Below are 25,966 nucleotides of genomic sequence, written 5' to 3' on the forward strand. Positions count from 1 at the left end.
ATCTAATAGCTATTGATTCATAAGACTTCACTTGGCACAATTAGCACAAGGATTAATGATGGTGGCAGGCAGCGAGTCGAGATAGAACGAAAGTACTGATCTCACGTGCTTTCAAGTCCCCCATAACGGAAACATGTGGTATAAATTTTTGGAAAACTTTAATAGTCCTATTATAAAAATTGACACTTTTATTTAATGTTTTTTATATGCACTCTTTCTCCCTCATATTGAAGTTAACTCCCCATTTATAGTGTATATATAAACATATCCACTAAGTATTTGGAGGTCATAAAACATTCAACTTATGTCATAGGGTACAGAAAGGAAAGAGGCCATCTCAAAAAGTTAAGAACAAAAGCATGGCTCTTTCAAAAAATATCATAGCTTCATGAATAAGTTGAATAATTATTGGTGAATAAAGAAAATTAGTGCCAAGCTTTGTACATTCATTAGTTTTTGGAAGATTTGTTCAGGATACCCTAAAGATTGTATACACATGTGACAAAAAGAATGTAGTTAGTCTTCTATTAACCAAATATAAAACTCTCCTTAAGGTAGGCCCTTTGGTATTTTGGGGGGCAAGGGGGGGGAGTAGGTGTTGTGAGAGTCTAAAACTTATTCTCGAGTATCGAAATGTTCTTTCATTAGTCTTATCGCCTTGTCTTTTTCATTTTTTTCGAAATTTGTTCATATCATTGCTCACTTCCATGGGCATGGTGTAAGATTATGTCACACCTTTAAGCAAGTAACACATGGAAAAAGCACCTAAGAGTTATACAAGAGTGCCACAATCTTAAAATGAGATTACATGCTACACGATAATGGGGTAGGTCAAAAACATACAAAAAGTTTTTTGTCAATACTAGAAAAGCATGGACTTTTCTTTTTGATGTGCCATAGGCCGTCCTTAGTGTCCTTTTCTTTGACTAGATAAGTTTTGGCCTTCCAAAAAGAGCATGAGCTTTAAGTTTGTGCTTATAATGGTAGACCTTAGTACTTCTAAAACCCATGTTTATTGCTTCACACATGCAATGTATAAAGACCTTGTGATTTGTTAATAAAGCAACAACAATCATTAGTAGCAATGAAACTTTATGAGATTCTAGCAAAGCAAACTATAACCTCAAAAAGTTAATCATTAGTAGCAAGGAATCATTCTAAAAAGAAAGACTAATAGAACATCCTCTTTTTTACCAAAATTTGGCATATGGGTAGGAATAGGCAAGTACTCTCTTTTTTTGGTGGATTATAAGTTTAGGGGAGACTGCCGCCCATTCAACTTTCATTGAGTGGAATGGAGCTCCAATAGTGTCTTCATGTGCATTCATAGGTGTTTGTTCATAAATAAATAAATACACTCAAATTCAACACCTTTTCCCAAGCATGTGGTAAGCTTTACCTTGCTTGTGCATCAACATGGCTTACTTTGTTGAAATTAAAAAAAATAAGTTTGCATGCTCACTTTACTAGTTCCTAGCTTGAAAATGTCAAATATGCTCCAGCAATGTAGGAATGAATGTAGTGTTCTTACTTTGGAATGAAAACTTTGAAGAGAAAAGCCTTCGGTGCATTCCATTCTATCACGTGCATAAGCATGCCCTAATTGTTAATTCACATCAAATGTTTTGGATGTGCAAATATGAGTGAGAGAGAGAGAGAGAGAGAGAGAGAGAGAGAGAGAGAGAGAGAGAGAGAGAGAGAGAGAGAGAGAGAGAGAGAGAGAGAGAGTTATATTAACGTCTTCTAAAGACCAAAACTGGCCTATGAGACAAACTGTGATACAACTGATGAGGTCCAGCTATCCAAAATAAAAGTGCTGAATGAAAAGCTAAAAACTGGAAACTGAAAATACGGTGCTGTGAGTGTGTGTGTGTGTGTGAGAGAGAGAGAGAGAGAGAGAGAGAGAGAGAGAGAGAGAGAGAGAGAGAGAGAGAGAGAGAGAATGTGATTGTGAACCAGTAGATAAGCACCAAACACGATCACTACTTGGGCTAGTTATTGAACTGCCCACCATTCGGGAGGGTACTCCACTCCACTCCATTCACTTCCAAAAGTTCCCATCTTTGACATAGGCAGATGAAAACCAAGTCGAATGTCTTAGTCATGCAAGCTACTGACTTGACTGAATTGACTTGCACAAGTCAATGGACCTAGGCGTGGGCATGTTGTGGCTCTTAAGTAACTCATGGAGTTGTTTGTGCTCGTGAAGGAGAGGAATAGAAGTTGTACATGTATAGTGTGTACGCTAGGCCTATAGGAGGCGTACGTGTACGGTGTGTATGATAGGCCTATAGCAGTCCTGTGTGTATAGTGTGTAATATGTATGATAGGCCTGTAGGAGGCGTGGGACACATGATTCACATGGGGACAACAAGAAGAGGAAAGAATAATGAGCTAGACTAGATATAGCCTACCACTAGAAAATTTCTATGGTTTGGTGGGTGTAGGGGTGTGGGGCCCAGGCTTTTTCAAAGTGGCAATCACTCCGAATCATGAAAGGTGTGTCACTTCTTGTCGACTTCACAATCAAAGTTGCGGGGGCGAGTTCGATTCACGGGAAAGGAGCCAATCAGGGTCGACCCTCTTTATATAATATACATCTCAAATCAGCAGCAAACTAATTACAATAACAAAAGGCGATATTATTCATAGCTGGATGTACCCTTATATATGGGTGTGGAAAATTTCAAGGGCGGATGGCGATGGAAGAGAACCTGGGACCAGAGAGAGAGAGAGCGAGAGATGCACGCAGAGATAGAGAGAGAGACTGATACGCTTCAGACTGCGGCAGCGCACTGTAGAGACAAAGACTCCGCGAGAGAGAGAGAGAGGGGGGAGGTCTGACGAAGAACAAGAAGAAAGACACAGAGTGAGAGAGAGAGAGAGGGGGGAGTTCTGACGAAGAACAAGAAGAAAGACACAGAGAGAGAGAGAGAGAGAGAGGGGGGAGGTCTGACGAAGAACAAGAAGAAAGACACAGAGTGAGAGAGAGAGAGAGAGGGGGCAGTTCTGACGAAGAACAAGAAGAAAGACACAGAGAGAGAGAGAGAGAGAGAGAGAGAGGAGGCACCGGCCTGCTTTATTATATTTTTTCCTTTCCGTTTCCGTTTTTTCCGTTTTTTCCTTGCCCTCTTCCTTTTGCTGGTGGGTTTTTTAACAGCTTGGGGCGCCGGGGAGAGTTTTTTTTTTTCTTTGCCCCCGACGCCCTTCTTCGATTTCTTCTGCTCCGCCTCGTCAAGCCACACTCGTCATACCTCAAGCGCATACCTTCCTTGTAAGTGCCCCTCTCCATCACTCGAATTACATTCTTCTGGCAACTGCCGGATACGTTTTTTTTTTTTTTTTTTTTTTTTGCACACTTGAATTGCATTGTTTACCAGTGAATTAGCACCTGCCGAATGCTTTTCTTCACTTGAATCACATTGTTCACTGGTGAATCAGAACCTGCTTTTTCTTCACTTGAATTACATTGTTTACCAGTCAATCAGCACCTCTCTGACGTTCTTCTCTAGTACTTAGCACCTGAATTGCATTGTTTACCAGCCAATTGGCACCTCGGATGGTTTTTCTGAGTACTTAGCCCTTGAATTACATTGTTTACCAGGTAATGAGCACTTCTTTAATATGTTTTCTCGGTACGTAAGATTCACCACCCTAATTAGCAATGCATCAGTTACGTTCTTTTAGTTAGCAGTTAAATTGGCAATCCTTACGTGCTGTTTCATAAGTACATAGGCTGAAGATCCGGATGCTTTGCCTGACACACAGCCCTGAAGACCCCAATCGTCAGTATGTTGTGCACTACATTCTCTTAGCAGTTAAATTGGCCCCTCTTCAGTCTTTTGCCTAAGTGCATGGGTTGAAGGCCCTCACTTGTCTGGGATCAGATCTTTTAGCAGTTCAATTGGCTCCTCTTGGATGTTTTCAGGCTGAAGCCCTCGATTAGGACTTTATGCATCACTTGAATCACATTCTTCTAGCAGATAAATTGCACACTTCGGATGTATCTTCTAACAACAGAGGCTGAAGATCCACAATTAGCAAACACACCTTGAATCATAAGTACACAGGCTGAAGACTCTGTTATTCCCAATAATCTATGCATCAACTTGATCACATTCTTTTAGCAGTTAAATTGGCACCTCTCAAATGTTTGCCAATAGCCAATACACATTGTTTAATGTATTTCATTGTCGCCATTCTCATTTTGACGACTTTATATCAGGCTCCTTTATCCCTTCTTCCAACACAATCAAGAAAAGTCATCACCCAAAGTGAGCACACATGGCATCAAGCCTTATATGAGAGAGAACTAATCACTATGAAGTTTGGTACCACGTGCACATCAAGATTGGGCCATCCAGCCCCAAATTGAATGAAACATCCTGCTTCACCTGTCCATGAGTTGCTCGTAACAGATGCCATGCCATGCTTCTATTAGAGATTGAGGGATCAGCACTTGTTGCACTTGTTCGGCTCTAGTTTTAATGTATTATCTCAACTCCACTTTCTAGAACTCTATATTAGATTGGTCAATGGATGATAACATTCCTATTGATAAGTAAATGCCTTAGGTAGCACTGTACTTCTTACCCATTAAGAAAACTTAGTTTCAGATGATGTGTATTGGCATTTTACTTCTATTATTTGTATCGGAGATCTTTCTAGCTACCACAAGACAATATCAATTCTCAGTAGAGGTGCCTTTTAGCTTCTTGCCAGATTATCCACATAGAGACCTCTCCTAGGCCCTTGGTAGTTTGTACTTTTGAGTAACATGGTACTTGCCAGGCACCAAAAACTTATGGGATGATGCTTGGAGAAAAAGACACCTAGACAAGCTAGATAGAGTCAACACTATACCTTGCCAACACTAGGCTGGATATTTCCTCCCAAACATTCACATGTGCTGGCTGGCATGAGGGTGCTTCAGTATCTCAGAGGTACCTCTTCTCTTGGCATTCAGTACCATTGAGGCACCACTTTACAGGATCACTGAGATTCAGATTTGGCTGTTACATTGCACCAGGCGATTATTTGGAGGTTTTTGTTCCTCTTGGTTTGGGACTCATTTTTTGCTCCGGTCGAAAGTGGCCTAATGTTGCAAGTTCTTCAGCAAAGGTGGAATATCAAGCTTGCTATGATGCTACCCTTGAGGTCATGTAACTTCAACAGCTGCTCTAAGAGTTAGGGGACTCCCAAGATCACCCTACTAGAGTCTTCTCTGACAGCCAAAATGCCATTGCCCTTGCTTGGAACATGGTGTTCCATTTGAGGACCAAGCACATTAGGGTTCATTATCATCTTTTTCATGAGCAGATAGAGCAGGGTTCTCTTCGATTGGAGTTTATTCATTTGCGGGACAGTGTCTCATGTGGTGCCTTCACCAAGGCTTTATCATCAACAACCTTAGGGATCTTTTATATTGAGTAGGCATAATGCATCGTTTGCCTTGTTGTGTTTAGAGCTCTAGTGCTCTTCCCTTCCTTTTGGTAGTATTGCTAGACTCCAAAGAACCTTTTCTTGCTAAATTGTGATGCGCCTTGTGTGTTTTGGACTAAAATGCTTTTGCCATTGCTATGGAGATTAACAAACAATTGTGGGGACAAGGGGTGGGATGTGGTTTTGTTGGTCTATAAGCAGTCAATCAGAAGTTCTTGCATTTTTCATGTTTAATGAGGTGAGGTTAGGAACTAGCGATCAGGTTTTCTGGCATCTTTTACTTCTAGCCTTTAAGCCAACTGTTGTTTTGGCACATTTTCAGCTACAAGTCTTTGCTTCTATTTTCTTTAACCACAGCAGGAGTTACATCTAAACACTAAATACTTGGGTATTAAAAGTGGTAACATATGCTGTTCAAGCTTGAAAGTTGATCAGCTAAGAGTTTGCACTTATGTGTGTATAGGTTTCCTCTTCTCACAGGCGTTTGAAAAGGAGAGAGAATGGGAAAGTACCCAAGTGGCCCAACTATTTGTTCAAATGATCCGTCCTGCCAAGTGCTTGTTGAGAGCCTCACAAATTGGGTCCCTTTATTGGTTTTTGCATTTTGGGGCTTCTCAGCAGTTACTTGTATTATCTATCAGCTTTTGAGATGGAGATGGGTTGTTAAAGAACCTATCAAACCTTTGTTATATAAGGAAGCTACCATGCAAGATAGTACTAATGGATCTGGAGGAGAGTTGTCCCTTGCTGATAAGAAGGAAAAAAAGCAAGTGAACATCAATATAGAGGGAGACCAGACACTGCAAATCACAGGATACTTGCATACTCCATTTGGAGAGTTCTGTTACATCTTATGTTGCTTGGTTTCTGTCCAGTGGATAGCTTTATTTATACTAATATTATTTGACACATACAACCAATGTGAAGTGGGTGGCATTGACAATATGTGCTTTTACGGGAATCATGTCATATTTGGAACCTATTACTTCAATGCTGTGGTAAGGCGGCTTACCCTCTGTACTTGTTTTTTTAGAGAGTATTTTCCATGTAGTGTCAACAAGATAGCAGGCTAAACATTTTTTAGTTTTGGTTTGTAGATATTTTTTGTTATATGGTGGCTTGCAGCAATATGGTTTACTGGATGGGTTCTCAATCGTGATAGGGTTCACAATTGGTTTCGGATCCCATGTGAAATATCTCAGGCACATGTTCTGTACATATGGGCCAGAGATAAGAAAGAGATTCTTTCTGTAAATGTGTCGTATCTGGTTGAATTGGCTCGAAAGATTAAGGTACTTTTTTCTTTTGGCTGTTGAATTTGAGAAAGGATGCATTCCCCAAAGAACTAATTTGGAGACTTCATGTTGCAGGACAAACTTATACCTCCTGAAACTCATGGTCACTATGAGATAGTTCCCATTGAAAGGACAGGTGGTGCTCAACGTTTCTTTTTATTTCAGGGACAACGCTACCTTATCAAGGGAAATTTAGTTCAAAGAGCTTACATCAATGTAGGATATACATTAGCCGACTTTCACCAGGTGATTGCAGTTGTCCTTTTCCAACTTCAAAGAAATAACAATGCTGATCCATCTTTACCCAGATAATTGACTGAGTTTTCTTTGTTGTGTTCTTACTTATGGTTTATTGATCTTAATTGTAGCTTGGAGGTGGACTGACTGTGGAAGAAACAAGCCGTCGTTTTGAAGTTGTTGGGCTGAATGAGATACCTTTCAAACCGGAAACATTGCTACAATCTGTCTATGCAGAACTATTCTCACTATTCCACGTTTATCAGCTCATTATGTACTTATTGTGGTTCTGGAATAGCTACCTCTTTGTTGCCGCTCTCATGTTTACAATTGTTCTTCTTAGTGCTTCTATCACTATTTATACACGGCATCGTAGTCAGCAAACCATAGCGAAGGTGATTTTGTCGCTTTTTTTTCAAAATTAGCACCTTGATGTGCTTTCAATCTATGCTTCTTAAACTTAATGTCCTGGTTATGGCAGCTTACTGAATATACCACAGAAGTTGAGGTCCTACGTAATAAACGCTGGATCAAAACTGACTCACGCAAGTTGGTTCCTGGGGATGTGTTGAAAGTCACCAACAATTTTCTTCTGCCTTGTGATTTGTTGATTATTAATGGTAAGAGCTTCTCAGATTTTGTTGTGCAGGGTACACCAGTTTTCACCAGCCAATATCTTTAGACACACAAGTTTCTGTGCTTAGTTGAAGCCTATTACCTTACATTTGCAAAGTTCATGATTACCTGACTTCACTGCCAACATTGTTTCAGGATCATGTGTTTGTGATGAGAGTTCTTTGACTGGTGAAGCGACACCAGTTCAGAAATATGCTGCACCAAACACTTCTGTAGTGTACCAAGTCGAAGGGCCGGGTGTACGGCATACACTTTTTTCTGGATCAAGAGTACTTCAAGCTGGCAGCCGACCAGGTGATAATGTGCTGGCTGTTGTTACAGCAACAGGTATATCTTCTGAACACTTACAGTATGTCACATACAGCATTAAACTCTTGAATGGTTGATGAGTTCAGGTCATGTCTTTTGCAGGCATGTCTACCTCCAAAGGGAAATTGTTAGCAGCAATTTTATATCCAGAGAAGATGCTTTTTAAATATGACGAGGAGTTGACAGTGGTAGTCTTCCTCCTATTGACATATGCAATTGTCTGCTTCACGATGTCAATCATTTTTCAGGTAGGATGGCTTGTAAATGTCTTCTACTGGATGCAATGCAGTTAAACTTTACACAACGACTAGACTTATGCTGAAATTTTGATTTAATTGATGCAGAATATCACCGGCTCTCAAAGTATCTGGGTGACAAAGTTTAATTACTGCATGGCCATTATCAACCAGATTATGTCACCGCTGTTGCCAGTAGCTCTTGAAGTGGGCCAGTTGCATGCAGTTGAGCGGCTGAAGGTTGTGTGCTGTTTTTGATTTCGTGTCTTGAACATTTACACTTTTGCATGGGAGCTGTTTGTGTCAAATCTCTGATTGTTGCTTCTCTAAAATGGGGCTGGGGGGCTGGGTGGGTGTGTGGTCACTCTTTGTAAGCTATTTAAAAACAGTGGTCTTAGAAAGGTGTGTTTCTGGGGTTGTGGTGTGTGCAGAATCAAGGAATTTTTTGCCTCAATCCCAAGCGCATAGCCATTGCTGGGAAGATTAGAGTGTTCTGCTTTGATAAGACTGGAACGCTGACAAAAGAGGGCCTAGATTTCATCGGTGTTCAAAGTGCCAGTATAACTGAATCTGGTTCAGTATTTGGTCCTGTGTTATCAGTACAAAAGGGAGATAATATTGGCGATTTAGCCTTGCAGGGTCTTGCTACATGCCATGCTGTTTCAAAGTTCAAAGATCAATACGTTGGAAACCAAGTCGAGGTACAGTTACACTGCTTTCAACAACATCATGTTTCGACGTTTATTTTGGGAAGGGATCCATGACGTGCTTCATCTTTGATTGATGATTTCTTATAAGCAGGTGAAGATGTTTCAAGCAGTAGGATGGGAACTGATAGAAGGCTTTAATCAGCCAGATGTTATCTCGGATGGCATAGCTGAAAATATTAAAATTTTGAAACGCCATGAATTTGATCACACTAGAGCAACGATGAGTGTGATTGTTCAAGACAGTCAGGGTGCTGTACATGTGTATTGCAAGGTATAGTGTGCTGTATGATGGCGTTTGTTTGCCTCACAGTATCAGATGCAATCTTCCTTTTCTGTAGCTCACATGGAACAATTGATGAATTGCAGGGATCTTTTGAGAGAATAAAAGACTTGTGCCTTCAAGATGGCTTGCCAAAGGACTATTTAGAAGTCGCACAATCTCATGCCCTTGATGGCTGCTATGTTCTTTCATTAGGGCACAGGTCTTCAAAGTGGTTTTCTGTTGGTTAGGATGGTCATAGTTTTGAAACAGAGGATTCTTCTGTTTGGAGTGTTAACCAAGGGAATGGTTGTTTCTTCAGGAGCTTAGGATCTGATCTGGAGTTACAGAATATTCTAGAAACCCCTCGAGATGAATTGGAGACTAACCTGCAGTTTGTAGCTCTCCTGATCTTCCGCAATGAGCTGAAGGCTGAGAGCCAAGTGGCTATCAAGGCCTTGAAAGAAGGGGAGGTGAGTGTATTCCCATAGCAAAGCTCAGAACTGCTGTAGTTACTCCTGTCAAGAAAGTAATGCTTGGTCATTTTCTGAAGCTCAGTAGCTAATATTCTACTTTATTACAAATTCTGCAGGTGCGCCCTGTGATGGTCACTGGTGATAATGCACAGTGTGGACACTATATAGCTCGAGAATGTGGTCTGGTGGCACCACATGCACACATGTTTTTGGGTGATTTGAGTGATGAAAATGGGTGTGTATGGGTTTGAGTTTCTGGGGTAGTGCAGGTTTTCCAAAGAGTTCTAGTTGACATAATAAATCCTTCTGTTTGATAACTGATTTCTCTGCTGAAATTTGTGCTAGCAGCCTGTCCTGGGTATCAATGAGTACAGCTCCAGATGTTTGCAAACCTCTGAAGTTAGACGAGCTTTTACAAGAGCATCAAAAAGGCCTTGAAGCAGGACTTGTTGAGCTTGCTGTGACAGGAAAAGCCTTCAATGTACTTAGAAGCATTGGAATGATGGATACCCTTCTCTTTTTTACACGCATTTTCGCACGCTTCACCCCTGAAGACAAGGTGAGTGATTAACTGAAAATGGATGATGTGCTGTAATTATGAATAAAGTCAGTCAAAGCTTAAGGTTCACAGCTCTTTACTAACAGAATTGTGTATTATTGCTAAATGCTTGCACAATTCTGAGATATGACAATGGCACATTGCATCCAAGACTTGATAAGTAATGTGGGGGAAGCCTTTTTGTACTTTTAACTGTTATTTGGAGTTTCTTGTAGGTTTCCTCTATTCCCTCTTGCTTGATCACAAATTGTGCAAATTGAGGAATAGTCTGAGTAGGAACTCAAGCCTGGTTATGACATTTGTGCTCTCTCAACACTCTTCTTTTGTACGAAGTACTCTTTTCATTCTTGTATTTACACGGGAACTGTAGGTAACGGTGGCTAAAATGTTTCGTGATCATGGACTTATTGTGGGCATGTGTGGTGATGGTGGCAATGATTGTGGTGCATTAAGGACAGCTCATGCTGGCATTGCCCTCAGTGACGCAGAAGCCTCTGTGGTGTCTCCTTTCACATCTAGAGAGAAATCGGTAAATATCAAAGTTGTTTCGTGCAAGCTTGTGAACATGAAGTCAAGAATTTCTCAACATCCCAATTTTGAACCCATTTTTTATCATTGATGTAGGTTTTGTCAGTTGTTGACTTGCTACGAGAAGGACGTTGTGCCCTGCATACCTCGTTTGCTTGCTACAAATTTCTTATCATGTATGGCCTGATGATGTCTGTCCTCAAGCTTTGTTGCTACTGGTACGAACCAATCTCTATACTACACTGCTCTGGACTCCCATTTAGTAGTTAATTGTTTAGACTTGGTGTCTGTGAGCTATAACTGATGTTGAAACATAATTACATTAGCAATCTCAAATTGATTTGATAGTTAAGCTCAGTGATTTTTGAATAGTCCACCATCATTGGATACTGAGGTGTACAAAGTTGTGCACATTTTGTAGTCAAATTCCTATTGAGTGTGTCTTACATGTTGCTACTAATCCAAGTCTTGCCCATTAGCACAGTTATGAACTCATTTCTTTGTAAAACTTGGGAAGTCGTCTTTCAAGGTTATCAATATATGATGGCTTGTGAATGAATAATGTAAGAAGTGTTGATATAGGGGCTTCTGTAATGGTGCTATAAATTTTCCTGACAGTTCATATTCAGACAAGTGCAGTGCTAGGTTTCAGCTTAGCCCCAACTTTTGTACTTATTCTATTCCATGTAAATGTAGTACTAACCTTCAACTTGGAGGTTGGTCTGCAGCATCAGGTTGCACTATAAAGGTATGACTTTCAGCCTATCAAGGGCTCCCCTTCCTTTTGTAATGGACGAGTGAAAGAGACTAGCTGCTCAATGCCAATGAAAGACCTGAGACTGACAAAGGTGTTCAGCTAAAATGCATTACAAACTGATTGGCTCTTTAAAACAGCCCCAAAACATGTAATTACTAAAATTTTCTTTAAATGGTGCATGGTCCTAGAGAGTTAATATATTGCAAAAGAAAAACCCTAATTTGGGAGGATCCTTCTACATCTATAAATGGATAGGCTGCCCACCATTCAATCCATCCTTGTCTTGCAGGTTTCGATTATCAACCCTCTTTCACTAGCTATCCAGTCCCCAACGACTGCTACTACCATCATCTTCAATCAATTAAATCGTCGTGTTTACCAGTTCTAGCCCCAGAGACTGCTGCATTTTGGTTTTCAGCCTGCTACCCTCATTTCCAGCATCAGCCTGATTTGCAGCAGGTCGTTTTTGTGTTTTTCCGATTGGTAGTTATTGCAGTCAGGATCGATCTCTGGTGGATGACACACATTAACACCTCCCCTAGCCCACTCCCATGAGAGCCATCAACAATTGGACAGCCTGCCCTTGAGCATTTTGTACATTCTCTCATTCATTTACAACATTCATTTATTTACTTCAGAGTTATCTTTCTTCTCTGTTTGTGTTTGCATTTGTGTTTTGCATTTAGGGCTTGCGCTTATTGTGTTACTATTTGAGTTATTGTGTTTCAGCCATGTTTGTACATTCTATGTTTTCTTTGTACAAACCCTAGCATATCTTCACAGTCGTGGCCGTAGACTTAGTGTTTTCTTTTGCAAAACCTAGAATATCTCCACATGGTATCATAGTCAGCACTCTTCTGAAGAGTTACTTGAGGCTATTGTGGATTGCTTGGTTTCTTCCTAATTACACTATACATCATGTGGTGATTCACAATGGCTCAAACTAGTGCATCTTCAAATCCTCTAAGGCTTTCTTAAGCTACTCCTTCAATGGAGGATGTGTTGAGGCATTATGGTCTTGATTTGGAGGAAAACACTCTATCTACCAAACCAACCTTAGCCCCTTTTGGCAGTGGTAGTGCCACACCAAGGAGGTTGAGAGGGGGTCTTCCTAGGGAGGTAGCATAGTTTCTCCACCTCTTGGTATTCGTGGTCATTAGTGGCTGGCCACCAATACAGTGGATCCTGGATCTCCCCCTCAGTCAGTGCCTTGTAGTATCTCTGACTGGTTTGGTTCTTGCCTTGCCCTAGGCTAGTCTCTTAGGATTCCTAGGTTAGCCTTAGGCACCTTAGGGCAGTTAGGCTACATTTTCTTTACGCTTAGCCATATTTTTGAAGTATTCTGTTGCAATCTACACTCACTTTAACGCTCTTTTAGTATAGCATCCAAAGCATCTCAATATGAAACATCTGGTATGTAGGTTTCTTTCTTGATCTTCTCATGTTGGGTTTTAGAGCCAGGAAAATTAGTCACCTAGCATGTAGGGATGAACAGATCTGGAAATGAAGATGTTGAACAGCAAAATCTAGTTAGTAACAACATTAAATGCAGGCTGTATAACAATCAAACAATGCAGGAATTAAAAACACAGACAGTTGTAGATAAGACACATGCAATAGAGGGCTGTAGACTGAATGATTCACAATAGACAGGTGTCACTTGGGCAGCAGCAAGCAGAAGGCTGATCAGCAGCAGTAGAAGAAGTGGGTAGACTTGTAACAACAGAAAACAGCTCTCCAAGACTTAACATGAAAATTTGGTACCATATCAAAAGTGATGGAAGCATAGAAGACTGTATAATAGATTGCACAACACAAGAGAAAAGAGAAATGGAAGAACATTACAAAGAAAAGCTTGGAGGAATACTCAGGAAATGGAATCCATATACTAAACATAAGATAGTCGCGTACAACAGTGAGTTATGGGCTATGTGAGCATTGGCACTGGCTCCCTCTCCAATGTCCCACTTTGGAAGATTGCAAGTGAAAGGTAACTAAGGAGAAGGGAGGCCACAAATAAATAGGCATAAAATAATGCCTAAAATGCATGTACAGACTCGCTCATGAGCTGACCAATCTACTTACATCCTTTTGCCTTGGGTTTTCGGAACTCTTCAATGATGGCTCTACCGCGTGTGTAAACTGTCCATTTTTCTTGTCTTCAGGCTTCATGCACTTTAGCCAAATCTTGCTTCCTGTTCTTGAGCTCACTGGCCATCCTGTCTTGGTTCCTTGCAAGAATCTAGTTTGCTTCTTTATTGTCAAAGAATAACTAAGAGACCAAAGAGAGTAGGGTTTGCGGGGAGAAATGCAGGGTGTGTATAGCAAACATTGAGAGAGAGGAAAAACTTAACAACACAAAAAGAACATGGTGATGATGCACTAAATCAATGCTGTGAGAAGAAAGTTGATACAACGGAGTTGAAGCCGAGAAGATGACTGCACTGTCCTGTCTGAATTAGGCAGCAATACTTGTGGGAAATTTGCACAATGAAGGGAGCGATGCGTAATCTTCCGGGGAGTGGGTGTCAAAAAATGACTAAGAGACCGGAGAGATAGTAGGGTTTGTGGGGAGAAACATAGAGTGTGTTGAGAAACCCTTCACCCTTCACCTATAGTTTGCGTTTTTGCGTTTTTGTTTTTAGGGTTTGCAACCCCAAAAGGGGCGCCACCCTAGATTGACTGTGCCTATTTATAGGCCACTCTCTCACTCATTCTTTATGGCTGATTCATTCAGTCTGTCACCTCTTCTCTCCAATCTCTCCACTGCCCTCACACCCCCTCAGGAGGACATTGCGGTTCGTGGTTCGTGGCTGTCTTCATCATCTTCCTTGTGCTATGGCACCCTTGTTCCCTTGTATCACATTCACTCCATGATTCAGATCTTCATCATTCCATTCATCAGAGTTTCTTCTCTCTTCTCTTCTCTTCTCAGTGTTTACTGAGTTCACTCCGTGTTCCTTCCCGCAAACCCTACTATCTCGCTGGTACGTCATCTTTTGACATGGTATCAGAACTGGATCTGCTCAAACAACGGCAAAGATCCTCCACTCCATTGATGGCAAAGACCGGTGGCGGGTTCGGCATCCACTTCTCTTCTTCCGCTGCATCAAAATCTCGTTTTTGCGGGATTTTGGTGTTTTCAGCTTGTTGCCCACACCCCTTTCGCGGAGGACATTGTAGTCTCAACTGTCCCTTGTTGTCATCTATAGTCTGGCGCCTGTTTCCAGCCTTTCACCCACAGTTTGCAGCTGTTTACAGCAAAGTGACTGTCGCTAATTACTCTCCTTTCAGAAAACAATCTCGTTTTTGCAGATTTGAGGTATTTCAGCTTGCTGCCCACACCCTAGACGTGGAGGACATTGCAGTCCAAGCTGGCCCATTGCTGTCTACAACAGTTTGGCGCCTGTTTCCAGTCTATCACACATTGTTCGGAGCTGATTTTAGCATGTTGATTGCTGCTGCTGGTTTTTTCTTGCATTTTTAGTCTCTCTCTCTCTCCAGGACACCGAGGCCTTTTGCAGAGGCAGCTCAAAGACTTCTTTGCAAAGGAGACTCAGAAGACTTCAATACAGTTACAGCCACAATCCACACGAGAGCCTCTCCCACCGCCACAGTCCACACATAGAAAAGGAGTATTGATTGATCGAGCCATTCAGCTTAGCCAATCCAGACATCCTAGGCCTCGACACAAACACCGACGACACCTTCATAGGCGGATACAGGGGATTATTGCTCAGGCTAGAGCTAGGCCCTCCATACCCACATGAGATTGTACCATTTTGAGCTCATTGTTACTAGATAGAGCTCTATGTTTACACATAGTCATAGTTAGTTTCCTTTCTTATTTTGCTTTGTGCTACATATTTTGCCCAGACAGTTGTACCATCATACATATGATTGTAATTCATAGTCTCATAGGTCATTTTGGCCTTTTGTAGACGTTAATATATCATTTCATTTCATTTCTCTTGTGGCCTGCGTTTGCTGTTTTCTCTCTCTTGCAGCTTGCGTTTTTATTCTTTCTCTCTCCTCACCTGCCTTTTTCTACTGGTTGCAACCTCTTACTATCGGTAGCATCCTCCTCCCATTGGCAGCTTACTTCCAGCCCTTCACTGCCCTCCCACCCCTTGCAGCGGGGACATTGCTGTTCGCGCTTCACACTGCCCTCACATCCCTTGAGGCAGGTATTGCGGTTCGTGTTTCGTGGCTTACCTCTTTCATCTCTTCCTTCTTCAGCAAGGCACATTGGTACCCATGGCTTCTTTACCAACAGATGACCAGACTACTGGGTGCTCCTACTGTGGCATCACCGGACACACCACCGAAGATTGCCAACTTCGACCTTTGCTCCCTACCTCCTCGGAGTATATACATCTCCCACCTGGCACTTCTTGTGTCACCTCTCCTTTCTGGGCCATAGAGATCGAGCAGGTGGAGGATCTATTGGCGCTACGACCTCTTGGAGATCATCGCAATGCTAGTGGCAGTCTTCTCCCACCTATTTTCGGGTATAGTGGCTACCACGGCCCGCGCTTCTGCAATCGGCTCCATTGAGAGACTGTGATTATTTGATACCGTCTCCTCGTCAATCCACTCCTTCAAGAGACAGTGGCTGCTCGACTCCTTCCTCTTCTTCGGCTTTCCGGTCCGCTCCATTGAGAAGCAGCAACTATTGCCCATTCATTGCTCAGTCTTGAGCCCCACCCATCACCCTCGCCTACTCAGGTTCGAGAGGCCACCTCTGGGAGTTCTTTACTACCCTTGACACATTCGGTACGATCGATGGCACTTCCTTCATCCTTAGACATTTCAAAGTCCGTGATCCATGAGTTTTTGGATTCCCTATCTACCTCCGAGGGGGACTGATCTTTCTTTGCCCTCCGAGGGGGCATCTACATCTACTGCGACTTCAGAGGGGGCTCCTATTCCTCTAGTTTCAAAGGGGGTCCCCACCCACCACACTCAATCCTTCGCACACACTAGCAGAGGCCTTTTATCTTCTTTTTCTACCCTTGGATGGGATAGCTTCCTTCCAGCGGTCATCTCATTTATTGATACCCAAGATCTTGAGAATCTATCTAGATCGGGGCCTAGGAGGTTCAGCTGCGACTTGGTGATGAGGCCTTCGTATTCCTTTTTGCATGGATGCACGAAGCTAGTGGCTTCTCTCCTGAGGTTGAGTTTTGGATTCTCCAGTTCACTCTGTCTACTGTTCTTTATTGTTGGTTACCTTTTAGGTGGAAATCTTGGATCTTAGGGATCTTCTACATCTTCTTCCTCCTCTCCTTCTTGCCTTGGTCACTTGGTCAGCATGGAGCCAACTCCTGAGATCGAGTACGGGCATATCCTTATGGTTCTCAGCACCACACAAAGTCCGACATTCCTCCTCTGCATTGCATGTTTTCATCATCTTTGTACTAGGGTGCTTAGGCAAGCGAACAATTTCTCCACGAGGGACACTGTCCTAGTGGCACCTGCTGCATGAGCATTCTTCAGCATGTAGCATTCCATCTCCACCTCACTCTTCTCTTCTTTCCCTTTTTGGGTCTAAGAGGGGGTGTTGAGAAACCCTTCACCTTTCACTTGCAGTTTGGTGCAATCATCCCTCGTGACTCTCTAGTGCCAGAGGAAATGTGAGAGATTGGTGAGATGGGGTCGGTGAGCCTCAACTATACAGGTATACAAGTTTACAAGTTCTAGAGAGGGACTTCCCTAATGTATTGATTGAAGTTTGGTTGGTTTGAAATCTTGGAGTTGGGACTGACATCGAGGTTTATGATGGGTTGTTTCTTGATAGAGAGCGGGCTTGGCTCCTCGTTTGAGCTCACATGAGGGGACAATTTGGTAGTCTAGTCGAACGTAAGGAATCCATGGTTACATATGTTCAAGGCATTTTTGATAGGATGGTCATGTAGGCTACTACAAGACATTGTTGAGAGACACATAGAGCTATTATGATTCTTCTCTATTTTCAGGTTTTAGTATGAGTGACATTGATTTGATCACATTTATAGCATTATTTTGTGCTGTTTGTTTGGGCTCCTCCTCCACAATTCATTCGTTTACCGCTTGTAGCTTCTAGTGCAAGGTTCTGAGAGAGGGTGTTGGTGCCAGTGCCCACACATCCAGTGATTCATTGTTGTATGCGACTGTCTTGTGTCTGGTATATGGATTCAATTTCTTGAGCATATCTTTGAGTTCTCCTTTTGTATTGTTCTTGTGTTTTCTCTTCTCTCTCTTTTGTCTCGTGTTTAGTAGTTTATTTCAGAATCCTTCTATACTTCCATGGTTGCATCCACATCTTGACAGGGGGTAGGACAAGATAGGAGGGTGATGTAGATGCAGTTAGGGTGGAGGCAGAACAAGGCAGGGCGGATGTGTTATAGTGCAGCGAATGCAAAAGTGTATAGACAAGAGTGAAAGACAATGAACATGAGAGAAAGGGAGAGAGAAAAGAGTCAAAAGAATGCCGAAATCTACAGTCAATGAAATGCCGAAATGAAGAGGGAAGATTTACAAGAGCTATGGATATATCTCCTTGAGCCGTATCTCTGCCACCAGCACTTGAAAAGCAAGTGAGGAGGGTAGGCTTCCACCTGGGGCTAAATAGGAGGAAACAATGCCATAAAATAATGCATGTGGCCAACAAAATTGGTCAATTTGATTAGAAAACTGTCCAATGCACCACAAATGAATAAAATAATCAGCGAATAATTTTCCAATTGCCCCGTGGCATCATTGCCTGCCTAATAAACTACTAGTACACTGTGCTTGCTAAAAATGCCCACTGACTGACAGGAATAATGAACTAATCTCTAACACCCCCTCACAGATCTTGGGCACGGCATAAGGCTTAGGGAGTTGGAGTGCTATTAGAGAAGAAGTTGAGGAAGGGCCTTTGTAAACAAATTTGCAAGATTATCCTTTGTCTTGCAATAAACTGCATCAATGGTCTCATCCAAGATCTTCTCTCGAATGAAATGGTATTGAATCTCAATGTGCTTTGACCTAGCATGAAACACTAGGTTTCATGCCAAAGCAATGCAACTCTTGTTGTCACAATGAAGTGTATCGTAGGACTAGTTTGGGAGTAGCCAAACTCTCCTAATAACCTCTGAAGCCATATCGACTCACATGTGATAGAAGGTGCCGCTCTATACTCCGCCTTTGTGGAAGAAAGGGCAACAGTGGGCTGCTTCTTGCTACTCCACGAGGTAACACTCGCACCTAAAGTAAAACAATATCCTGTCATTGACCTCCGTTGGTCAACATCTCCGGTCCAATTTGAATCCGTCTAGCTTGTAAGAATCAAAGGCGAATCTCCAGGACCAACTAGATAATGAATACCAAGATCGGGGGTCCCCCCCAGGAATTGTAAAATCCTCATAGCAGCCTTCCAATGTACAATCTTGGATTCACTCATGAACCCGGCCAATAATCCTTTAAGAAAGCACTAATCAATCCAAGTGTTAAGAAGACAAATCAAGGATCCAATCAATTGCTTGTAGTGGGTAGCATCTGTCCCGTCAGAGAATATGCATAGGCCATAGCCTTCTAGTTCGGATCCATAGGAGTAGAAATGGCCTTACATCCCTCCATTGCAAACGTGGCCAAAAGCTCTTGCACATATCGCTGTTGGGATATAAAAATCGCCCTCGGAATCAAGTAAATCTCATGGCCCAGAAAGAAATGAAGAACGTCCATATCCGTCATCTTGAATACCTCATCTAGTATTGCCTTAGTTTCCTTGACCTTCTGGGCATGGTCACCTGTCAAAATAAGATCATCCACACAAAGCACAAACAATGTGTGCCCTCCAACTGAGGTGTGGACATGTAACTAGGGATTGGAAGAGGAACTTTGATACCCTAGCTTACTTTGGAGGAACTACCTTCTCATTCCATGCATGTGGAGCTTGTTTGAGGCCGTAAAGGGCCTTCTTCAACTTGTACACTTGTTCGTTTGATAAGGAAAAGCTAGGAGGCTGCTCAACATAGATCTCCTCCTTCAAATCACGATTTAGGAAGGCAAACTTCACATCAAGCTGATAAACTAGTTATCTCCTATGGTTGGCTAAGGCAAGAATGGCTCTAATGGTAGCCATCCAAGTAGTAGATGCAAAGCATAGTAGCCAGAAATGTCAGAAATATTCAGAAACGAAACCTTAGAAATGTGTTTCGTAAGTTTCTTTCAAGAGGGGGTAAAATAAGAAATGCGGGTTTTTTTATATTGGGATTTTTAATAGTTTTGACTAGGGAAAGAGATTCTAAACCTCTATGGAACTCTCTCTTAAAAGTGGTGATCCCCTGATTCCTAGCAACTACAGGACTATCATGATCGGTCATTCTTTGGCCAAGACATATGGATCTAGATTGGAGCATGAACTCAGTGAGTGGGCTGAAATGCAAGGCAAGAGAGCACAAGGATAGGTAGGTTTCAGACGAGGATATACCACGCTAGACCATATTCTCACACTTAGAGCCATTATTGAGGAGAGTCGAGCCCGAGACAAGAGGATCTATTGTTGCTTTGTAGACTTTCGCAAAGCTTTTGATATAGTGCCTCGTACACGCATCATGCAGAGATTGCAGGACATTGGAGTACCAGAGGGTATACGATGGGGTGTCTATGCATTATATGAGGCAGTGATAGGTCATGTACGAGTACCTGGGGGGCTATCAGAGAGGGTTGACAGTACTATAGGAGTGAAACAAGGATGTCCACTTTCACCCACATTGTTTGGTCTATACATAGATGAAGTGTATGATTACATAGACTGAGGATGAGGAGCTGGAGCCAACTTGACAGGGGTACTGATACCGATATTACTGTATGCAGATGATATTGTTCTCATTTCAGATTTACCGGAGGGTTTGCGGTGCCATCTAGATGCTTTGCACATCTTTTGTAGAGATAAAGACCTCATAGTGAACCTTGGGAAGACCAAAACCATGGTTTTCAATACTTCAGCAGCATGGGTGACTAGATCTATGTACCAATTCACATTTGGGGGAGACATACTGGAGCATGTGAGAGAATATGTCTATTTGGGAGTCACTTTCTCTGGCCCACGTTTTTCGTTGAGAGGGGCATTAGAGGCACGTTTGGCACGTGGATACGTAGCACTAGGGGCACTTGAGAGTCAATGTGCTCACATACAGTTCCAGGAGCCCCGCACCAAACTTTGGTTGTGTCACAACTCTATAGAAACAGAATTTGTATCATTTTTCATTAATTTGTCTATATAATGATTTATTAAATTTATTTCCTTTGCACTAATTAGATATAAAGAAAAGTGCATTGGAGCTGGCCACTGATGAGTGGTCATAGGTTATGGTGGACCCACGCGGTGGGTTAGAGAAAAGATAGTTCACACTTCCATCTATATGGCCCGATTGGGCGCCTGTGACTAGAACTCACGCATATCAGGGTTAGACTCACACACAGAAAGGATTGATGCCTTGAAGTGTGGGCTAGATCCACCAGAACAGACAGTTAAAATCAACAAGATGGCATGATCATGAAATGCTTGTATAATGTGTATGTGTGGGTTGAAAGCTCCTTTTGTACTAGCTCTTCCCTCTCCTATAAATAAGAGCTCGTTTTTCTTCATTCAGCATCATTTTTCTTTGCTGTAAACTCATGTACAGCACCCGCAGATAGCCAGAAACTAGCCCCATCCATCCCCATCATCATCCCCCACTTCTCTATTATCAAATTCCTCCATATTCCCTCTTCTATCACTACTGTTTTACAGGACAACAAGCTTGTAAATTCATTACAGCATCTCCTTCTCAAGCTCTTTCTTTCATTTTAGCAACAAGAAGCAAGCCCTATCCATGTACTACTGTTCAACGATGGAGAAAGGCTGATTTTTCCCTCTTTCTTCTGTCATACTGTAAAGAAATCAGTTCTTATCATTGCGTAATAGATAATGCATATGTGTTTGTACATCTTTGCATGATCTTGTGAGAGTGAGAATTACTTCTCCTCACTCTCAGGTTGATTGTAACTGAGCTCTTCCCTAAGGGACTTGGGTTGAGCAGAAATACATTCCTTCGGGGGGGGGGGTTGCCCATCTTCAACCCTCAATCTTGTCTCCATTACTTTTACATTTTCATGGCTGTAATTTTGTGAGTAATTTTCATTTTCAGCTTTAAGTGTTTATTCTCTTTTATTTTAAATCTCGAAAACAAGCGAATATCATAATTGTTAAGCATACTATGTTGTTCGGGGCGTTTACAGGTTGTTTGAGACTGTAGTCACACCTACATTACTATATGGAGCAGAGGTATGGGGTTGCAGCTTGTACCATAGGCGCCTTAGCCCACTTACTAATCAGCTTGGAGCAGAGAGGGATTATTATGATGGCTGGGATAGTATGGAAAGGCCATTGATCATGATGATAGTACGCATGATTAGGAGTAAGCCCTCCACCCCACACCTCATTGTCAGAGTAGAGCTAGGGGCAATACCCATAGTCATGGAGGCACTCTTCAGGGTAGTGACCTTTTGGCACAGACTATGGGAACTTCCATGCCATAGATACTCTAGATTGGCACTAACCTCATCTAAACAACTAGCAACAGGAGGCGAGAAGAACTGTTGGTTTTCACAGATGGCTATTTGGATGAGCCTACATGGTTTGGATATTGACCGTCTTCCACCTTTGGATTATAGCCTTGACTGCCCTACACTTTCTCTTAGCCGATCAGAGTTGAACCAGGTGATGAGAGTTGATATCTTGAGGATTGAGATGGCAAGGACATGGATCCACCCACCACTCCCTCTAGGATTGAGGATGGAGTTCTACAGGAGTCATTTCTTGTGCCTCTCTGACGATGGTTTCACTATTTGGCCAGCATATATGGGCACCCATCTCTCCCATAGCATACGGGTTGTTATCAGACAGATTTGCACCTCCTCACATAGGCTCTAGATGGAGACATACAGATGGAAAAATACCCTAGCAGAGGATAGGACTTGCCAGCTTTGTGGTCAAGAGCTTGAGATGGAGGAGCACTACATATGCAGATGCACATTATACTATGACATACGAGGACGGTACCACTGCCTCTTCCAGGATGGATTTGGATCCCTTCGTTGCGTCATGGAGTACGAGGACCAGAGATGCCTAGGTCTCTTCCTCCTGAAGCTCGAGAGGTGCCGAATTGCACTATTGCGAAACAGGAGGCTAGCTCACCTAGAGGGACACACACAAAGAGCAGTGACAGACTTCTTCTACAGAGCCGACCCTACTGACACTACCAGCCTAGCAGAGACAGAACCACCCTGCTAGACACCTTACAGGCCACACCGTGGAGTCACATTGGATAGAGCCATTTTCCTTCGTCGAGCACGACGACCCCGTCCACTAGGACCACGTCCGAGGAGGCCACACCATAGTCGGATTAGAGCCATTATCACGAGACACCGCAGACTCACCACCAGGCATATCAATGAAGCAGCTAGGGACCGCATCATAGCTGAGATCATGTGCAGATCTTGAGACGAGCTACAACCCATAGTCTCCACCACACTTGTGTACATGGCTAAATCAGATCTGATTCTCCTTTTCTTTTCTATCGATGGAACAACACTACACATGGTTCAACCTTAGTATAGCCCTATAGTATAGTTATTTTCAGTATTGTTTCATATGCCACCCACTTACTTGTAATGTTATCTTTACCTTACTGATGAGATGACATTAGACATGGATATAATCTGGATTTTGTCTCATAGGCCACATTGGCCTTATGTAGACATTAATATATCTTTCTTTCTTTCTTTCTTTCTTAAACAAAGAATGGCCAATTGAGCTTCAGTGATAATAGAGTCAACTGAGAATAATACGTTATATATCTATGATCCATTATTGACTTGTCACTTATGTCAAAGTTAGTTTTTGGACAAGCTATACTACGGTTTAGAACTCAAACATTATGACTCATATATATCATACAAAGAAAATTGAAATAAACATGTAAATAGCCTATCTACAATATGGACTGAGTCAAGTTGCAACATCATGATTCTCATTTTAAAACAAATTGACAAAATGTTAAAATCGAGAATGAATTGGAATATGTCATAAATAACTCATAAATGAGACTAAAGTCGTATAATAATCAACTCTCAAGACAAGAATAGATACTAGATTGACAAAGTTCAATCACTAAAGAAAATCACAAAAAAATCAGTCTCTCACCCAAAATCTTAAGCCTTCATGAGTCATTACACATCATCATCATCATGTTTAACATTGGCCAACAGTTTTTGTCAAAAAAACCATGATTTGGGTTCCAACTTAAAAAAAAAAACCCACGTTTTTTACTCTCAGAAACGTTTCATACTTTAAGAAATGTTTCGTAAGTTTCAAACAAAAAGAAACGCGTTTCTTAGTTGCTTTGGTGTAAAGGTGTCATGGAAATCCACCCATGGCCGTTGTGTGAAGCCCTTTGCAACGAGCCGTGCCTTGTGCTTATCCAGAGTACCATCATTGGGATATTTGGTCTTGAAGATCCATTTTACACCGATCACCTTCCTATGAACAGGCCGACGCACAAGATTCCAAGTGCCATTCTACCCAATTGTATTCAACTCTTGCTCCATAGCCTTCTTTTAATTTTGTGATTGCAAAGCCTCCTTCATTGAGGTGGGCTCTCTATCCTATATGGCATGGGTCATCAAACAATAGTTAGTACAAACTCGGTAGTATGTGCTTTGTTCCTCTGAGTTTGCCTTGGACCATTCTATGGCTGCCACTCCATAGGGACTCCCTCAATCCTTGAATCCCGGAGTGTGTCTCGAGCCCAATGAGGAGAAGGCCGGTCGTCGCATTCCATTTGCTGAAGTCTCCCGAACATCCATTGGTAGTGGCTTAGTCAGGGAGATTGTTGGTGAAGTAATATCCCCATCCGAAGATGAAGCATCTCCAAGATAAGCGGGCTCCAAAGGTATAGTTGTTGGTGCCCAATTATCTCCTCAATCTCCAAGCACGGTGGTGCACTCCTCACCCCTCTTTGAGGCTCGAACCTCCATGAACCGAACATCTTGATTCGTGTAGACATCTCGTGTAGCTATAGCCCACAAACACTTGTCTTTGGGAAGTTGCTTCAAATTTATCACGCTGTGTCTTCGAAGTGCGGACATAGGCGTTACACCCAAAAACCTTGAAATAAGAAACATCAGGCTTAGGCCCAAAATACGCCTCATAGGGTATCTTACCAAGAATAGCTGAAGTGGAGGATTAGGCCCAAAATATGCCTCATAGGGTATCATATCAAGAATAGCTGAAGTGGGGGATTGATTAAGGATGTGGACTGCATAGCAGCCATAGCCTCGACCCAAAGACATTGAGAGGTGTTTGCCTATGCTCTATCATGTTGCAAGCCATCTCAATCACACTTTGGTTCTTTCGCTCCAATATGCTATTTTCTTGAGGTGTGTTTGTGTTTGTAAACTCTTGGTGGATACTGCGATTTGCACAAAATCTAGCAAGCTCATTAGAAACAAATTCTCCTCCCTTATCCGATCGTAATATCTTCAGTTTTTGGCTTGATCAATTCTCCTCAAAGAGTAACCAATCCTTGAAGTGGGAGAAAGCCTTCGACTTCAGTTGCAAAAAATGAGCCCATTCCATCATGCTAAAACCGTTCACAATCAGTATAAAATACAAGCTCCCCTTAAGGGACTTTGTCCTCATAGATCCACACAAATCTATAGAAACAAGCTCCAAGGGTGTTGAAGATTGCCTTGAAAGCCTTGCTATAAATGGCATCATGATGTTGTTTCCCACAAATATAAGATACACAGGGCTGCTAGGTCACCACAATGTTCGGTGACAAGCCGTCCCCTAGAAGTCTTTCGAAGGTAATCATAATTTAGGTGGCCAAATTGAGCATGCCAAAGCTCAGATTTAGACTGTGTTTTACAATTTAGAAGAAGAGAGGTCAAGGTAGAAGGAGACCTTAGCTTGTAGACTTCATTTTTCCATAACCGGAAGTAAGCACCTGTCTCGATCCACGATCAAGAATCCGAAAAGAATTCTCATAAATCTCAACCAAGATGTCGAAGGTACAAATCTTGTGTAGTTACCAAAAGCAAATAGTAACCCAAGCTTGGCACATAAAGCACCTCCAAAGTATGGGCACCATCCTACCCATCTGAAATAAGTTACATATTACCCCTTCCCTAAATAGGAACAAAACAGCTATTGTTGATGAGAATCTGTTTATGCGAAGGCCACAAATGGGTAACACCTGTGGCTGAAGGAGTCATATGCCGAGAGGCACTAGTGTCAACAATCCACTCATGAGGGTGCGGGGCTGTCAACGTAGCATTAGAACCCTAGGGGTTGATGCCTCAATCACCTCCAGGTAGAGGAAGGCAGTCGATGTGAGGGAATAGCCATCGCTCTTGAAACCTTTGAAGATTTCTCCTTGTTTTTTGTCATTCTTCTCCTTGTCAGGGCAATCGTTCTTCCAGTGACTCGTCTTGCCACAGACGTGACACGT

At 42.2% G+C, this 25,966-nt stretch overlaps 2 protein-coding genes across 8 annotated transcripts in view; both read left to right on the plus strand.

The window, feature by feature from the left end:
- The first annotated feature begins 2,659 nt into the window (after positions 1-2,659).
- LOC148018602 (uncharacterized) overlaps positions 2,660-25,966 on the plus strand; it is a 43,664-nt gene continuing 20,357 nt past the window's right edge. For 2 of the 7 annotated variants that reach the window (XR_015687630.1, XR_015687631.1), the window contains exons 1-17: positions 2,660-3,274; positions 5,906-6,440; positions 6,540-6,734; positions 6,813-6,983; positions 7,106-7,369; positions 7,456-7,594; positions 7,746-7,937; positions 8,022-8,167; positions 8,264-8,395; positions 8,587-8,856; positions 8,957-9,136; positions 9,232-9,347; positions 9,447-9,597; positions 9,717-9,835; positions 9,946-10,159; positions 10,530-10,688; positions 10,784-10,905. Coding sequence is in view for 4 of the 7 variants with exons in the window: in XM_087661205.1 (XP_087517331.1) it covers positions 5,943-6,440; positions 6,540-6,734; positions 6,813-6,983; positions 7,106-7,369; positions 7,456-7,594; positions 7,746-7,937; positions 8,022-8,167; positions 8,264-8,395; positions 8,587-8,856; positions 8,957-9,136; positions 9,232-9,347; positions 9,447-9,597; positions 9,717-9,835; positions 9,946-10,159; positions 10,530-10,688; positions 10,784-10,905 (3,068 nt within the window). In the remaining 3 variants the exon portion in view is untranslated. Of the gene's footprint in view, positions 3,275-3,341; positions 3,605-5,905; positions 6,441-6,539; positions 6,735-6,812; positions 6,984-7,105; positions 7,370-7,455; positions 7,595-7,745; positions 7,938-8,021; positions 8,168-8,263; positions 8,396-8,586; positions 8,857-8,956; positions 9,137-9,231; positions 9,348-9,446; positions 9,598-9,716; positions 9,836-9,945; positions 10,160-10,529; positions 10,689-10,783; positions 10,906-25,966 lie in introns of those variants that run through there. The other 5 variants (XR_015687629.1, XM_087661205.1, XM_087661207.1 and 2 more) reach the window with 4 other exon arrangements.
- On the plus strand, positions 19,822-22,771 carry LOC148018603 (uncharacterized). The gene is made up of 3 exons (XM_087662032.1): positions 19,822-20,634; positions 21,693-21,755; positions 21,804-22,771. The coding sequence occupies exons 1-3, from the start codon at positions 20,399-20,401 to the stop codon at positions 22,384-22,386; spliced, it is 882 nt and encodes a 293-aa protein (XP_087518158.1). The 5' UTR covers positions 19,822-20,398; the 3' UTR covers positions 22,387-22,771.

Source organism: Lygodium microphyllum, chromosome 21 (assembly GCF_053477565.2).
Source record: "Lygodium microphyllum isolate KBCC chromosome 21, Lygodium_microphyllum_v1.1.10, whole genome shotgun sequence".
Lineage (NCBI taxonomy): Eukaryota > Viridiplantae > Streptophyta > Polypodiopsida > Schizaeales > Lygodiaceae > Lygodium > Lygodium microphyllum.

Coding starts and splice junctions, on each gene's coding strand:
- LOC148018603 (XM_087662032.1), top strand. CDS start 20,399: ATGGTTTTCAATACTTCAGCAGCATGGGTGACTAGATCTATGTACCAA. Junction 20,635..21,692: donor GAGCCCCGCACCAAACTTTG/GTTGTGTCACAA, acceptor GGGCGTTTACAG/GTTGTTTGAGACTGTAGTCA. Junction 21,756..21,803: donor GAGGTATGGGGTTGCAGCTT/GTACCATAGGCG, acceptor TGGAGCAGAGAG/GGATTATTATGATGGCTGGG.